This window comes from Ochotona curzoniae, unplaced genomic scaffold, assembly GCF_017591425.1.
Source record: "Ochotona curzoniae isolate NIBS_2020 unplaced genomic scaffold, NIBS_Ocur_1.0 contig_2699, whole genome shotgun sequence".
NCBI lineage: Eukaryota > Metazoa > Chordata > Mammalia > Lagomorpha > Ochotonidae > Ochotona > Ochotona curzoniae.
The window spans coordinates 4607915-4625432 of NW_024465561.1; the positions used below are offsets into that span (position 1 = coordinate 4607915).

Below are 17518 nucleotides of genomic sequence, written 5' to 3' on the forward strand. Positions count from 1 at the left end.
ATTATTGGAACAAGTATGGATGTTGGAATTAAATCTATATATGGATATCAACTCTTCGGTTAGAAGAGCTTGAAAAGATGATATTAATCTGGAATGATGATTGCTACTTTCAAAGTTTCTCTGACAACTGCATGAAATAATATATGTAAACAGATAATATTATTTTTTTCAAAAGATTTATTTTTATTGGAAAGCCAGATCAGATTTACAGAGAGGAGAGACAGAAAGCTCTTCCATCCGCTGGTTCTGGATCTTCCATCTGCTTCGGGAACCAGAAGCTTTTTCCAGGTCTCCCATGTGGGTGCAGGGTTCCAAGGCTTTGGATTGTCCTCAACTGCTTTCACAGGCCTTAAGCAGGGAATTGGAGAGGAAGTGAGGCAGCTGGGCACAGACCAACACCCATATGGGATACTGGAGCTTGCAAGGTAAGGATTTAGTCTTTTAGCCATCACACCAAGCCTCATATAGCATCATTATTGATTAAATCCAACACAGAAAGTTTAAGTGAATGAGAGCCCGCTGCTCCTGGCAGACAGAACGTGCCCTGTGTCATATTTCCCATGAGTCCGAAATGGTGGCTGTCCTGGCCCTTCTTTGTGATGGTAAAGAGTGAACAAACCTCAGAGTCTCAAAATTCCCTCTTCCAGGATATTTGAAGCACTGTCTTTTATTAATTGGTGCTAGGAAGAGAAAAAGAACAAGGCTTTTTATTTTTTATCCTCTGGGAGACTGGGGGAGAAGCCTTAGTTTATATTACATTTTTTTATCCTTCTTTTATGGATATATGTATACTAGAAGGGCAGAATGACACAGGGAGAGGGAGAGGGAGGGGAGAAAGAGAAAGAAAGAGTTCCTATCTAAACTGCCCAGATGCCATAGTAGCCAGGTTACTGGCCAGGCTGAGTCTGGAAACCCGGAACTCCCTCGTCTCCCACCTGGGGCAGAGGCCCAAGCCCTTAGGTTGTCTTGTGCTGGCTTCCAAGACTCATGTGCACAGGGCAGAATCAGAAGTGGAGCAGCCAGGACTCAAATGCACTGGCCAGGTAGTACATTTTCAGAATAACTTAGGATGACACTCATATTTAAATACGTTCTCTTGCCTCAGATCATTCCTCACTTCTTTTCTTCCCCATCAGGGGTACTCCCAGCACTTTCTGTATCCTTACAACATTTTCTTTCTTTCCTTCTTTTTTTTTTTAATATATTTTGGTAGTCAAGATCTTCCAAAGACTTGGGAATTTAATTTCATTTTTTAAAAAAAGATTTATTTTTATTGGAAAGGCAGATGTACAGAGAGGAGTAGAGACAGAGAGGAAGATCTTCCGTCCGATGATTCACTCCCCAAGTGGCCGCAACGATCAGTGCTGCGTCAATCTGAAGCCAGGAGCCAGAACTTCTTTCCAGATCTCCCACTCGGGTGCAGGGTCCCAAAGCTTTGGGCCGTCCTCGACTGCTTTCCCAGGCCGCAAGCCGGGAGCTGGATGGGAAGTGGAGCTGCCGTGATTAGAAACCAGCGCCCATATGGGATCCTGGCGTGTTCAAGGCGAGGACTTTAACCAATACGCTATCGCGCCGGGCCCACAACATTTTCAATTATCCTTCTTGGATGTTTTACTTCACACTATTATTGACTGTTGGTGGATTGGAAAATATCTGCATATAATTCTCAATCATTTGAATTCTTTCATAGAGTGTTTTTTCTTATGCTGTTTATCCCTTATCAAATAGATCATTAAATCCATGCATAAGTTAGATTATAGTTTATGTGTAAATCCATCTTGGCTTGACATTATTTTTGCTTTCAAGAGGATGTGTCTGTGTATGTTTTCGGTTTGTTAAGTTTATTGAAATGTATTCATTTTGTGTGGGTTATCAAATTTGGTTGCAAATAGTTGCCCATAATAGTCTATTATGGTTATTCTAACTTTATACTTTGTTACTTATTTTTCTTGCATATTTCCTTCTTTTTGATTATCAGCTTTGACAGAAGCCTATGTAATCTACTTTTTTCTATTTCAAATTTCTATAAGGTAAGCGAATGCCATGTGAAATCTAGGTTGAGGAGCATCATAACTCCCGCCCGCCTGCATTCTCTACCCACCATCCTCCTCCTTATTAATATGTTTTGTAAAATTTTTACAGTGGCATGTTTTTATCTTACAATCACAAAGTTAACAGTACATAAGGTAAGAATTCCACATCTTGTCAAAACCTTAATTTTGTTACCCTCTTAAATTTCCTAATTTCCTATTTTATTGATTTCTGCCCTTTACATTCATTTTGTTTCTTTTGCTGTGCTCTGTCCTCTTCTTCTGTTTTTAAAGTATGAATTTGTGCTTTTTGTTTATTTTAATGTTTAAATCTAGAAATTTTCTTCTAAGTGCTACGTAAGTTTTGCCCCAAGATTTGGCATTTATTATTTCCGCTTCCACGCATTTTATGATTTACTCTAGGTGCCTTCTTTTCTTCCCATCTCCCGAGCTCCCTAAAGCAATCTGGTGGGCAGGAGGTTCTCAGAATCTTCCCTTCCCCCTACTCCTGACAGAGCTTGCTCCTCTCCATCTTTGACGTCAGTGCCTTCTGGTCCTTCTCTACCATTAAAGCTCCTTCCTGTACAGACATAGGACTCGGTACGCTTCCGTTAGCTCGCTGGCGGTTGGACAGCACAGCGCTGTGGTTCTGTCTGGCGTTTACGTCACTGCGAGCGCTAGCGTCTCTCGCCAAACTACGATTCCCAGAGGCCTTCGCGTCGAGCCTGGTTCAACCTCATACCGAACTACGTTTCCCAGAGGCCACTGCGGGCCAGTCCTGGTTTCAGAGGTAGCGCAGTTCTCACCTCGGCGGGCTGAGGGAAGGAGCCTGAGGCGGGATGCTTGTATCCGGTGGGCACCAGGTGAGGTGGCCGAACGCTGCCCGTGAGGGCCAGGGATCAGCCGGACGGCTTCGGAGCTACCTGCGTATTCTGACGCGTACGAGTGCCTGCGGGTGTTGGGTTTAGTGGGCGTGTGTGTGTGAGCTGCAGCAGTGCATGAGAGCATGTGGCTGTGTGTGGTGTCGCCGGCCGGGGGCTAGCCTGTGGGTGTGTTAACTTGAGGAGAGTGCTACGTGCACCTTAGTGTAACGAAGGTGCTGTGCTGGGTGACTGTGACGCTGCCACCCGGTTGGTGACCGTGTGTGGCCATGGGCATCTGCCCCTTAACCTTTCGTACCTCAGCGAGTCCGAGGTGTTTGGACATATCTCTGCCTCAGGTAGTGGGCGACTCTGGTAAAAAGGCGAAAATGCAAACCTCGGTATCCCCCGTTCCCCTGCAGTGTGACTTCTGTTTAGGGGGTACAGACAGGGAGAGCCATGCCTTGTGTGGGTGGCACCTCAGGGCCAGCGGTTTCGGTCGTCTGTGGTGTCTGCAACTACCAGTACCTGCTTGTTCTTCCTCTCAGGAAATCACTGGGGACATTACCTGTAGGAGAGAGGACAGGAGGGGTTGGGCACAGACACAGTCTACTGAGTTGCAAACTTGGGCTTCAGATGCAAAATGTGCCAGTGTGACTCCGTGTCACATACGTAGATCAGCCATTATTCTGAAAACTGCATTTTTCTTGTGGAATAAAGGCGAGTTTGGGGGATTAGAGGAATCTGAATTCTACTCTGAGCTTCTTCACTGTGTTGGGGTGCAACCAGGTGATAGCACCCCAGAGAACTGGGCAGGTTTGCTAGGATAATTGAATGTTTGCACTGCTTGGAAACTTTGTGCTCCAGCAGCTCCACGGCCCTGCCCTTCCTGCCACTTCCCACATGAACTGCCATGAGGAGACAGCTAGTCCTGTGGGCATTTGGGCCCAATGGAATGCAAGGGCCAGGCTGGCTGGTGGGAAGGTAGGGCAGTTGGTAAACAGGTCAATTAAACTGCTCTGAGTTCCAGAGAGTTTAAAAACCTATGACTTCAGCCAAGCAGTGTGCAGTGGCTCCTGGAGTGTAGCGGGAGCTGCCGTTGCCAAGCTTGAACAAGACAACCCCTTACACCCCTGCACTTGTGTCCGGCATGAGCTCTCTCGGTGTCTGCAACATTCACCTACAAACTATATAGCAGCCAGCAGACACTGTCTTTATCTGTGTGTATATGTCCTGTTGGTCCTCCTTCTCTGGAGAATCCAGGATAATGAGATCCACTTACTATGTTTACAGATCTGGAAACATATCAGTGGTATGATAGGCCAACCACCTTATGTATGTGTGCCATCATTGGCTGAGTCACTGACAGACATCAAGGTTTTAAGTAACTGGTGATATGTATTATATGTTCATATTTTTCCAGATAATCTGAGGATTTTTAGAGATCATGTGGTGTTGTGATTAAGTGTTGAGCAGAAAGTTTCAGGTACTGATCTTCAGGCGAGGATGCCCGCTGTGTGGGAGGTGCCCAGGAGCACAACAGTGCTAACCACAGAAGTAGGTACCTAGAGGGCTCAGCCCTCTGCGTCATCTATAGGTTGGTAATGGCCAAAGGATGACTAAACCACACAGGGGGCTGCCACTGTTTATCCATAGCAAGAAGACAAGAACCAGCACTGTTAGTACTGTTTGTCTGTGCTGGCCTCCCATGGTTAGCCAGACTCCCTCAATAGCCAGTGCACGGCAATGGACTGTAAGCACCTCTTCTGTGCTGCTGGCATACATCCTGTACTTGTGTGTTCCTGCTCCTGTGCTTGGAGCCAATATACTTACAGGTCTAGCCTGATGCTATAGGCTAACACGCACTTAAGTAATACAAGAAAGGAAATCTACTACTTACCCAGAATGAGAAAGATTTCCCTTAATAAGAAATCTGGTACCAAGTGGCATCTGGCCTTTCTATAAAAGAATGTCTCAAGCTCATGGCACTGAGCAATCATGATATTCTTAAGCTTTTTCTCTAACAGTGCACATCTGCTGACCTGGGGTGAAGAAACGAACGAACAAAGCATAACCAATAGGACCAACAGTTACCCCAAATATGGAAATTAAATTGTGCTCACTGTGGTCCCTGAATGACTGGAATGGACTCCCAAAGCAACCCTGCCCTACTGACATAGCATTAGATCAGAGCGACTAACAGTGTTGGTACCAGGAGGAAGGTCAGGCTTTCCTAGACTATGATTCTGGGCAGGAGCCCAAAGTCCTGAGGTTTAGCCAGGTAAAAAGGTGGAAGGATTAGTTTAATGGGAATGGCAGGTTTACAAAAGAAAACGTGTTGCTTGAATGTAAATTTTTCGCAGCTGGGTCTGAACCTTCCCGGGATTGTTGCATTTACAGGAAAAGATGGTAGGTAGTAACACCATCTTTCACCATCTATCCTTCTATCAGATAGTCAAGAGTTCTGAATGACTTGCCAGTAATATTACCTAAATAAGTAACTTTTTCTCATTGGAGTTCCGTAAGATACAAAACCATATGACAGTGATTTTTCTGCAGGGTGACCATGGTAGTACTGATATCACACATAACGTATGTGGGTGGCATTTCTGTACCAGAGTAAGTGTGAACTGCTATAACCAACAACAGAATCCATGGTTGGTTATTAAAGATCTAGTACAATCCATCTACCAAACCCAAGCTGAGTCAATATTCCCGTTTATGTCCTACTAATTCTATGTGTTGTTTCACTTGGGGCTTCTTGGCAACAATCAAGAGTTCCTCACATCTCTGGCTTCTGTGTCTCCTAGGATTACCCCCTCTCGGTTTAGACCATTCCTGCATTCCAGTCATTCATAGAAGTCCATCTCAAATGCAGCAAAGGTGTGTTATCATTTTCTTGGTAATAGTGATACTAGATTCCATAGGGGTGAAGGGTAGGATGTTGGCATCATTCTACAATAATCTGTAGTCAGACTGAATGCCAGAAGCTTTTTTTTTTTAATTCATTCTATTCATTCAAATATACTTGGGAATATTTGCTCCATCAGTCACTACACCCACACTGAAGATGTATTTCTACTCAAGTTCATAATAACTATCTCATTTTAATATCTGAATTCCATGCCAGGATTTTAGGGATGTAAAAAGTATATCATGGCAAGTGAAGTGGTGATACAGACTTTGCAAATTTAATGGAACAAAGTGTAATGCAGATCATTATTAGGGAACTTCTGATTGAATTTAATGTCAACAGATACATGCAATAGCTTTAGGACAAACTTATGCTTTGAAAAGGTAAGGTCCTGGGCCCGGCGCAGTGGCCTAGCGGCTAAAGTCCTCGCCTTGCACACACCAGGATCCCATATAGGCACCGGCTCTAATTCTGGCAGCCCTGCTTCCCACCCAGCTCCCTGTTTGTGGCCTGGGAAAGCAGTTGAGGATGGCCCAAAGCCTTGGGACCCTGCACCCGTGTGAGAGACCTGGAAGAGCTCCTGGCTCCTGGCTTTAGATCGGCTCAGCACCAGCTATTGCAGCCGCTTGGGGAGTGAGCCATTGGACAGAAGATCTTCCTCTGTCTCTCCTCCTCTCTATATATCTGACTTTCCAATAAAAAATAAATAAATCTTTTAAAAAAAGAAAGAAAAGGTAAGGTCCTGAGTGACTATGTATTTCATAACTTAGAACACTTTTGTCAAACTGCTAAGTATATTGAGATTTACTAGTTATTCCCAATTGTGCTTGAAGAAGCGGAAAAGAAAAACATCAATTCAGGACTTCAAATTCCCACCTCAAGTGTAGCATCAATGAAAAATTCTGTTTACCCTAAAAATACAAAAACAGAATCCTTATCTCATAGCTGTAGAACTGAGATTGATGAACACGAAACCCAGATTTTTATCCTACAGTGTCCAGATTAAACCAAATTAAAGGCCAGCCTGCTGCTAACATTTACAGAAACTTTCTACATGCCCTGGATCTTTACTTAGCACACAGAAAATCATTGAGACATAATAATTTTGGTCATGATCTAATGTATGTATGCTTGGCTTGACTTATTAGTACATTAGGTCACATTTTCTGTAGGCATGAATTGTCTCTCTCCCTCACTCCAAAACCAACCCAGATGTAGGTAGGTTTCTTCTTCCAAAAGGAAGTAATCATTTTCCTTTAGTACTTTCAGCTATGGGACAGACTTTTTAAAATTTAGGCATAGGTGTTGTGGCACAGCAAATTAAGGGTTACTCTGTGAAAAGTCACCACCATTCAGATAATTCAGTGTCTGGTTCGAGTCCTGCCTACCCAATGCATCTGACCCAGCTTCTTGCTCATGTACCTGGGAGGCAGCGGATGATGGCCCAGGAAGTTCAATTCCTTTCACCCATGTGGGAGATCTGGATGAAGTTCCTGGTTCCTGGCTTCAGCCTGATGTAGCTCTGGCTATCATGGGCATTTGGACAGTGAGTCAGCAGATGAAGATGCACCAGATGATGGGCTAAGTAGTGGGTTCTATGCCATTCTTGTGGTGAATGCAAATTGAACACCTTATCCTGGTTTTTGCTTGATCTAGCCTTGCCTGTTGAAAGCATTTAAAGAGTGAACAAATAAAAGCTCCCCATTTCTTTAACTTTCAAATAAACAAATAAATATTTAAAATTAGTGTTTCATCAAGAATAAGAACCCAGTTTAAAATGATTTCTGAAGATCCATGTTTCTTCTACCTGATTCTTGCTTAAAGGCATTAGGAAACTAAGAGCAGGAACTGAAACCCATAATTAATTTTGACAACCAGTTTTGTGACTATATTTCTTATTTTATTGAAGAAATGTTATAGACAAATGTGACAAGTTCTGTGAAAGCTTTCCACAAATGAAAATACAACCAATGTCATATATGGATACAAAATCAATACACAGTCATATTCTTTGTGCTATCTTATTATACAAATGTTATACCAGGTTTCATTGTGCATGTTGCTCTTTTCTCAAACTGTTATTACACCTACCATTTAACTTTGTGACTTTTGTAATCCAAATATTGTATAGCATTCACAGAAACAATCATATTGTGCTTATCTCCCCCATCTATTTATGGCAGCTTATGTTAGATCCAATTTAGACAATACAAACTATGATGTAGTAAACATAATGCAAGATATCTCTGTGCACATATATCGTTGCTTCCAAGCCAGTACTCCAAAATAGAGCTGATTATTCCATATTTTCAAGTAATTAAAGAAATCACATTACTTAAAGGTAGTAAATATATCCTATTATCAGCTTTAGGATTTTTATCTATATGCTCTGCTGTTTAATCTGTTTCAGTTTTATCAGTTTTTATATACTATTGTATAAGATAGAGCATTTTTGCTTATGCCTCCTCTACTTACTAGATAAGCAGTGCTTTTCCCATTGATGTCAACAGCACTGTCACCCACAGAATCCCCGTATTTTCTTGGATTTTTGTATTAATCTTCAGTTGTTGCATTGATCCATTTACCACTCACTCAATAACCCAGTTTAAATGACAATAGCTTTAAGTAAAGTATGTGATAATATGTAGTAAAGTATGCCTTCTGTATTTGCTTTTGCTTTGTCAAGTTTCAACTATTTAAGGGCCATTGTCTTATATAAACATTTTGAAATTCGTTTTGAAATTCTTTACAATATAACTGGCATAAGTACATTAAACTCAAGAAATTGGAAGACTCATTTTTATAATGTCTAATCTTTTCAGATATAACGCCATTTTCCCATTTTTCAAGTCTTCTTTTGTGCCTTTATATGTTTTATAACTGTATATATTGAAATCACATAATTCTGTTTATTATTATTTTTAGCAACACATTTCTATTTAACTATTTCTCTAATAAAAGGTCATTTTATGCTTTTTTCCCCCAGTCTTTTTCTTGCCTAATACATTGGCTAGGTATCTGGTTTCCAACTTTAATGAGAGTGCTGATTGTTTCTTATGTCTGCTGAAGGTTTTTGATCAGCTTTCTCATTGAACACTGTCATTTTGGCAAGATTTAGCTAGTGTGTCATAAATGTGTGACTTTTTCACAAGGCTTTCCCAAACTCCGTTTTCTACTTGAGAACCTGCTGTGTAATGTGCAATGAGATGTTAAATCCTTCTGAAGGCGTGCCCATTTTTACAGTACTCGCCGGGCTTCTAATGAGTATGAATTCTCTGGTGTCTCACAAGGTGTGACTTTTGACTAAAAGCTTTGCCACACTCAATACAATGATAGGGTTTCTCGCCTGTATGTTTTCTCATATGAAGAGTAAGGGATGAAATCTGAGAGAAGGCTTTTCCACATTTACTGCAGTCAAAGGGTTTCTCACCTGTGTGACCCCGTATGTGTATAGTAAGGGAAGAGCTCTGAGAGAAGGCTTTGCCACATTTATTACATTCATAGGGTTTCTCACCTGTATGGCCTCTCATATGCACAATGAGGGAAGTTCGTTGCGAGAAGGCTTTCCCACATTCCTTACATACATAAGGCTTCTCCCCTGTGTGACTTCTCATGTGCAAATTAAGCAGTGAGCACTGAGAGAAGGCTTTCCCACATTTATCACATTCATAAGGCTTTTCCCCTGTATGACTTCTCAAATGAAGTGTAAGGGATGCAATTTGGGAGAAGGCTTTACCACACTTATTACAGTCGTAAGGTTTCTCTCCAGTATGAACTTTCTGATGTGTGATAAAGTTTTGCTTTTGGCTGAAGGCTTTACCACATTCGTTACATTCATAGGGTTTCTCTCCAGAATGAATTTTTTCATGAGCAATGAGATTTGATTTCTGGCTAAATGCTTTGTTACATTCCTTACATGCATAGGGTTTTTCTCCAGTATGAATCCTATGGTGTCTAACAAGGTTTGACATCTGAATGAAAGCTTTCCCACATTCATTGCATTCATAAGGTTTCTCTCTAGTGTGAATTTTTTGATGTGTAATGAAGTTCTTCTTGTGGCTGAAAGATTTTTTGCATTCCTTGCATTCATAGGGTTTCTCACCAGTGTGACTTCTCATGTGTACTGTAAGGGCAGAACTTTGAGAGAAGGCTTTTCCGCATTCATTACATTCATAAGGTTTCTCACCTGTATGAATTCTTACATGTATAATAAGCATGGAAAACTGAGAGAAGGATTTCCCACATTTATCACATTTATAAGGTTTTTCTCCTGTGTGACTTCTCATATGGAGAGCAAGGGATGCGATTCGAGGGAAGGCTTTCCCGCAGTCAGGACACGCATACGGCTTCTCCCCAGTATGAACTTTCTGATGTGCAGTGAGGCTTTGCTTCTGGCTGAAAGCTCTTCCACACTCGTGACATTCATAAGGCTTCTCTCCAGTATGAATTTTTTCATGATCAATAAGGTTTGACTTCTGGCCGAAGGATTTTCCACATTCCTTACATCTGTAGGGTTTCTCTCCTGTATGAATTCTTTGATGTCTAATGAGATTTGACATTTTCATGAAAACTTTTCCGCATTCATTGCATTCATAAGAAAGCTCCCCCTTGTGGATTTTATGATGCGCAATGAGTTTTTCCTTGTGGCTGAAGGTTTTCCTACATTTATTACATTCATAAAGTTTCTCTCTATTATGAATTCTTAGGTGTCTGATGAGTTCCAATGTTTGATCGAAACCTTTTCCACAATGATTACATGTAAAGGGGGATATTACAAGATGCGATGAATTATAACCATATGTTTTCACAGCTTCATTATATTCACAATGTTCCTTTCTTAAAGGGCATTTCACATTATCATGACAATAAAAATTATGTTCTAAACACTTTCCAAATAAGTCATATTCGTAGAGTTTGTGTCTGGAAGAAATAAAATCTGAGTTCAGAGGAAATACATCTGCCAATTTCTTATGACATTCATCAGCTTTTTCTTCAGCCAGTGTTTTCTTCAAAACTTGTCTCAGAAGTTTGTCCTGGTTTTTCTGATGCTCACCAATTCCCCATATTTCTCCTAAAATAGATTATAAATCAGTGATACTTACGAACATTTTTCTAAAATGGTAGTATCAAGAAAAATTTTAACTATGCCATTATGCGAGTTTTAGTTTAATTCCTCATCTTCCATTATTAAGCAGATCTCAAAAGGTTATTCCCTAGCTCCTGAGAAGAAAATCACTGAAAAGAAAAGATACAAACAGCTTTGTTTTAACTAGTGTCTGGGGGCCTGGTGTCATAGCCTACTGACTAAAGTCCTAGCCTTGAACGTGCCAGGATCCCATATGGGTACCAGTTCACATCCTGGCAGCATCACTTTCCATCGAGCTCCCTGCTTGTGGCCTCAGAAAGCAGTGGAGGACGGCCCAAAGCCTTGGGACTCTGCACCCAAGTAGGAGACCAAGAAGAACCTCCTGGCTCCTAGTTTGGATTGGCTCATTTCTAGCTGTTGCCGCCACTTGGGGAGTGAATCAGTGGGCAGAAGATCTTTCCTCTCAATCGTTCCTCCTCTCTGTATATCTGACTTTCCAGTGAAAATAAAGAAATATTTATAAAAAAAAATAATGTCTGAAATAAGGCAACATAAAAGGTAAAAAAAAAGGTATAGAATGTAGAAATCTAGTAAGAAAAAAAGTGATACAGTAATAGACAAAAAAAAAACCATGAAACTAAAAACCTTCTTCCTTTCTGTCTCTCCTCCTCTCTGTATATCTGACTTTCCAATAAATAAATAAATCTTTAAAAAAAAAAAAAAGAAAGCAATTATAATTTAGAATAAACCTGCAGATTAGACATCTTCAAAAAGTTAATGAAAAGGGCCCGGCGTGGTGGCGCAAGTGGTTAAGTCCTCACCTTGCACGCCCGGGATCCCATATGGGCGCCGGTTCTATCCCGGCAGCCCCGCTTCCCTTCCAGCTCCCTGCCTGTGGCCCGGAAAAGCAGTCAAGGACGGCCCAAGGCTTTGGGACCCTGCACCCGCATGGGAGACCCAGAAGAGGCTCCTGGCTTAGGATCGGCATAGTATCGGCTGTTGTGCTCACTTGGGGAGTGAATCATCGGATGGAAGATCTTCCTCTCTGTCTCTCCTCTCTGTATATCCTCCTTTCCAATAAAAAAATAATAAAAATAAATCTTTAAAAAAGTTAATGAAAAATACATAAAATAAGTATTTCCAAATTTTTATTCAAGAAACTAAATCTTTTAATTCCACTCTCATGATTTTTTGAAGTATCCTCATAAGTATATATGTGTTTAAGCATATGTATATATATGTGTGTGCATCTGTATAATCATCTGTAATATATAGGCATTACAGACATAGACACATGCTTACACAGACAAAAACAGTACAAATGATGTTAACAAAGTCCACCAAACTTAAAACTTTTAAGTAAAAAAGCAGCACTAAAATATGTGAAGAAAAGCTAAAAATATAGTGGGAAACATAATAGGGAACATACATGATGTTAAGTGGTTTAGAATGGAATAAGATAAAGGACTATACATATCAGCAAGCCTATGAGTACAACTTCAAATCTTCATTTCTGTACACAGGAGAAAAAAATTCTGTATATCAAGGTCAGCAGAGAGACTGAAGATGCTAATAACAGAATGATAAAGTGTTGTTGAAAGTTAATTAGGAAAGGTTGGTACCCAGCACACAGGTAAAGAGACCAAACGGACCTGTACATTTTGAGAAGAATGGTATCTAGAAATCATACTTGAGGTTTATAAAGAATTCAATCAAATAGTCCATAGGATATTTGTAATGTGCTTTTGGAACATTTCATTGATTAACCACTTACTGTGGTCTGACCTGTCCTCACTAACCTGGACAGTGTCTACGTAGTGTTTCCTCCTCCACCACCCATGGCTCTTCTTCTTGCTCCAACTTGAAAATCACATCAGGTTTGATGAATGGACAGCCTGTCACAACAAAGTGACATTGATTTGGGCATATGTACAAAAAAAAAAAAAGAACTACCCAAGAAATGAAGTTGGTCCAGAAACTAGAAAATAGGCTTCTTGAAGGGCAGGAAGATATGGCTTTGGGGGATGCTGCTTTCTGAAATACAATCCAAGAATGGCCTTCTGCTTTGAAAGCCGCAACGTGGAAACTGATGCAAGCAAAGGCTTCAGTAGGACAAACTCACTCTAACAAAAGTTCCATGGGTTCCAGAAACACTGGGAGAGAGAGGAGGTAGTTTATGTACGGAATTTTAATTACATAGCAAGCCACTCTTACCCACTGTGATTAAGTTGTTATAGTTTTCCAGCATCACATTCCGGTACAGATTCCTCTGACTGGGATCCAGGTGCTTCCATTCCTCCTGGGTGAAGTCAATAGCCACATCTTTGAATGTCACTGATCCCTGAAACAACACATTCCTGCTCAGTCTGAAGCCATTCATCTTAGGTGATGTGGAAGCAATATATTGAATCTTGTCCCGATATTGCTTAGAAGAAGATATTAAAAATAACTTTACCTGGATTTATCACTTCCTTTTTTCCCTAAGATTTATTTATTTTATTTTTATTGGAAAAGCAGATATACAGAGAGACAGAGAGGAAGATATTTCATCCAATGATTCACTCTCTAAGTAGACTGCAATGGCCAGAACTGGGCCAATCCGAAATCAGGAGCCAGGAGCTCTTTTGGGTCTCCCACATGGGTACAGGGTCCCAAGGCTTTAGGCCATCCTCTACTGAATTCCCAGGCCACAAGCAGGGAGCTGGATGGGAAGCAGATGGGAAGCAGGGCTGCCAGGATTAGAACCAGTGCCTATATGGGATCCTGATGTGTTCAAGGCGAGGACTTTAGCCACTAGGCCAACGTACTGGGCTTTGGGTTTATGACTTTCTAAAAGAAGCTCACCATATTAGTAAGGTCTTATCATTCATTCACTAATTGATAAAGCACAGGACCTTAATAACTATCATGAATTAAAGAAAAACTGGGTGTCAGTTCATACTGAATGTAAGAGAAATAGAAAAAGAAAACCGGGCCCGCCAGCATGGCCTAGCAGCTAAAGTCCTTGCCTTGAACGCACCGAGATCCCATATGGGTGCCGGTTCTAATCCTGGCAGCTCCACTTCCCATCCAGCTCCCTGCTTGTGGCCTGGGAAAGCAGTCAAGGATGGTCCAAAGCTTTGGGACCCTGTACCCGTGTGGCAGACCTGGAGGAAGTTCCTGGATCCTGGCTTCAGATCAGTGCAGCACCAGCCGTTGCGCTCACTTGGGGAGTGAATCATCAGACTGAAGATCTTCCTCTGTGTCTCTCCTTCTCTCTGTATATCTGACTTTGTAATAAAAATAAATTAATTAAAAAAAACATATTGAAGTTAATTGATTTGGACTCTCTCTAGATATCCAAGGCAGGAAAAACTTGAGGGATTTGAATGGAAGCCAAAGAAGAGAAGATACGTAAGACTAGACGCTCAGTGGGGTGACCAGGTGGAGACAGTAACTGATTTAGCACTGGACACATCGTCCATGAGATCATGAGCAGTCTGCTCAAAATCAAGGTTTGCTGACCAGCTTATGTAATATGCATGTGTAGCCATGAAAATTGGGATCAGATTAGAGAGTTCACGTAGATCTAAAAATGAGAACTACAGACTGAAAAGAGGCCTTGATAAAAGATTTTTAACTGGTCAGAAACAGAATTGTAACTATGAAAAAACAGTATGAAGAAAGCTATAGAATGGGTTTCAGAAAGGCACAGTGTGAACTGAATACAACATAGTATACTCTAATTCAAAATTTGAATGACCCAAAGAATATGAGCACAGAAAAAAAAATTTTCAGCAGAACTGAAAAAGGGAGCCATTCATAATTCCTACACTTTTTGAAATTTCTTAAGATTGAAAGATAGAGGGAAAACTCGAAGAGCTAACAACTAATATTCTTATAAAGTTATTTCTAGGTCCTGAAACAGAAGGAGACCATCTGGCAGACCATATAAGGCCTGCAAAATCATTTGGTCTGACTCTGACAAGACAACCATGGGTGGGACTATAAATTCAGTAAATGTATTGCAGGCTATTGTGTCATAAATAGCCAAATTGCTCTGCTTCTTAAGAAAAAATAAAAGTTACCCCATCCCTGTCCTAAGATCACACATTAAGGATAAAGATAGAGCCATTACACTGATGGGGTCTCAGAATCATTTCCTGATGAAGACGATGGCATCTGAAACAAACATTCCAGAAGATGAAGGCCAACAGTCAGGGCCAGCGTTGTGGTGTAGTGGGTTAAGCCACCACCCATGGTAGCAGCATCCCACATAGTGCCATTCTGTGTTCTGGTTGTTCCACTCTCCAGCTCCCTGCTCATGTCCCTGGGACAGAAGAAACAGAAAGCCCAAGGCCCTTGCCACTCACAAAAGAGCTGATGGCTTCTGACTTTTGATTGTACCAACCATAACCTTATGGCCATTTAGGGGTGAAGCAATGGGCAGAAAATCTTGCTCTACCTCTCTGCTTCTTTGACTTTCAAAAACATAAATAAATCTTGTCTTTTTTTTTTTTAGTTAAAAATGTTGATTTTCTAATGATGTTAATTTACATTCTTTCTAATGTTAGGCCATTTTGATATATACTGCTTTATCTTAACAAATCAGACTGATGGAAAAGCCATGTTTACAATCCAAGGAGTTACACTGTTTTCATTGACACAGATGCCAATAAAAACCTTATTTCTGTTAGGAAATGTTTATTATGTTTTAAAGATTTATTTCTTTTTATTGGAAAGGCAGATTTTACAGAAAGAGAGAAAGATCTTCCATCCACTCATTCACTCCCCAAGTGGCCGCAATGGCTGGAGCTGAGCTGATCTGAAGCCAGGAGTCAGGTTTTTCTTCCGGGTCTCGCATGCAGGTGCAGGGTCCCAAGGCTTTGGGCCATCTTCCACTGCTTTCCCAGGCCACAAGCAGGGAGCTGGATGGGAAGTGGAGCAGCCAGGACATGAACTAATGCCTGTATGGGATCCCAATGTGTGCAAGGCGAGGATTTAGCCATGGAGAATGTTTATTTTAACATGAAGCACAATGAGAAGTATAAATTTCTAGTCTCCATTGTTCTACCTAAAAAAACGAAATGTAGATTTGAAGCCCAACTTTAGTTTCTCCAAATGAATGTATTTCATAAAACAATCAAATTTTAATTCTTCCAACTCTGTTTCCTTTACCTTTGTAATTATTGTATGGGTCACCGCAGTGCCCACCTTAAGGCACATTATAGAATAAAGAATTCCTTTCTCTGTCCAGCTGTTAATGCTGAGATCCATATTTAGTTTTATAAACTCCCCACCCTTTTTTTGGCTCATGAATTTTTCGGTCATGGAAATATAAGAGTGGAATATTAATACATTCCAGTTTAGTTCTGTAATGTCAGGAACTTTTCAAAAAAAAAATTAAAAGATGGACTGGAACTTTTCCTTTGTGAATAGAAACTGGATGCCACAGTGATTCATGTGGGTTTATTCCAGTTGTCCTGCTGTTATTTTTATACCTTTATGTCTTACAAGACCCTGTTCGAGTTCTGAACAGAAGCTTCTATATCCAGTGGGAAAAAAAAAGTAAAGAATTAAAGACAAGAAGACACCATTTCATATTTACCTGGGACTCAGTCATTTCCTCTTCTCTCCAGGAAGTTAGAAAGCCTGGGCAGGCGGAACAGGGGAACGGAATAAGTCATTAACAAGGTGGTTTAATAAACCTGTACACACAGATGATCAAAGACTATTTGTAGCAAAATTATACTTGCAATCAGCTGAAAGGCCAAAAATACTGCGTTCGTGTGAATTTTTGTCCCTTTGAATTCAAGAGTTTAGTCTCCAGAGTCTCGTGTTAATTGCTCGATAGGGAAAATTAGTCCAATTATACTAATCTTTTGTGGTGGGAATCTAACTCAGATTATGTTTAGGAAGTGATTAATTGGAAATAGTCATTAGGAATCCCTGGACTGGTGCAATGGCTAAATCCTTGCCTTGCAAGTGCCAGGTTCCCACATGGGCGCTGGTTCAGGCCCCAGCTTCCCCACTTCCCTTCCAACTCCCTGCTTGTGGCCTGGGAAAGCAGTGAAGAATGGCCCAAAGCACATTCAGCTGCCGCTTGGGGTACCCACATATTCCGTCAGAGGGCTAGGTTGAGTACTGGCTCCTTTCTTTCCAATTCAGCTCCCTGCTAATGTGCTTGGGAAGCGTGGTTGAAGGCTCATGAACTTGAATTCTTGTCAACCACTTGGGAGACCAAGATTAAGTTCAATCTACTAGCTTCGACCTGGCTCAGCCTTGGTTTATGTGGCCATTTTGAGGAATGAACAAATGAAAATCATCTTTCCTTCTCTCTGTCACTCTTTCTAAACAAATAAATAAAATATTTCAAAATTATATATAGTCAGAGACTGTGCTCCCTGTATCTTGCCATGTGTGTGATGCCGTGTGCCACCTAGGGATGCTGCCAGCAAGCATATCATTCCCACAGGCTAAACCAATACAGTCTGCTTCATCTTTGACTTCAGAAGGATGGGCCAAGATAAACCTGTTTGCTTCATAAACTAACTAGCCATCAGTATTTTGTTAAGATAAAAAGATGACTTACAAATATTTACACCACACAGAGGTGCTAATAAGTATAAGGAGGTGATGCAGAGCCTAA

At 41.0% G+C, this 17518-nt stretch overlaps 2 protein-coding genes across 2 annotated transcripts in view; one reads left to right on the top strand and one right to left on the bottom strand.

The window, feature by feature from the left end:
• Positions 1-17518, top strand: part of LOC121153685 (zinc finger protein 420) — a 363018-nt gene that overhangs the window by 293016 nt on the left and 52484 nt on the right. The window lies entirely within an intron of this gene.
• Positions 8559-17518, bottom strand: part of LOC121153689 (zinc finger protein 566-like) — a 221779-nt gene continuing 212819 nt past the window's right edge. Inside the window, exons 11-12 of the mRNA XM_040976384.1 lie at positions 17398-17408; positions 8559-10604 (exon numbers count right to left, since the gene is read on the bottom strand). Coding sequence (XP_040832318.1) covers positions 9062-10604; positions 17398-17408 — 1554 coding nt within the window. The 3' untranslated portion in view covers positions 8559-9061. The remainder of the gene's footprint in view (positions 10605-17397; positions 17409-17518) is intronic.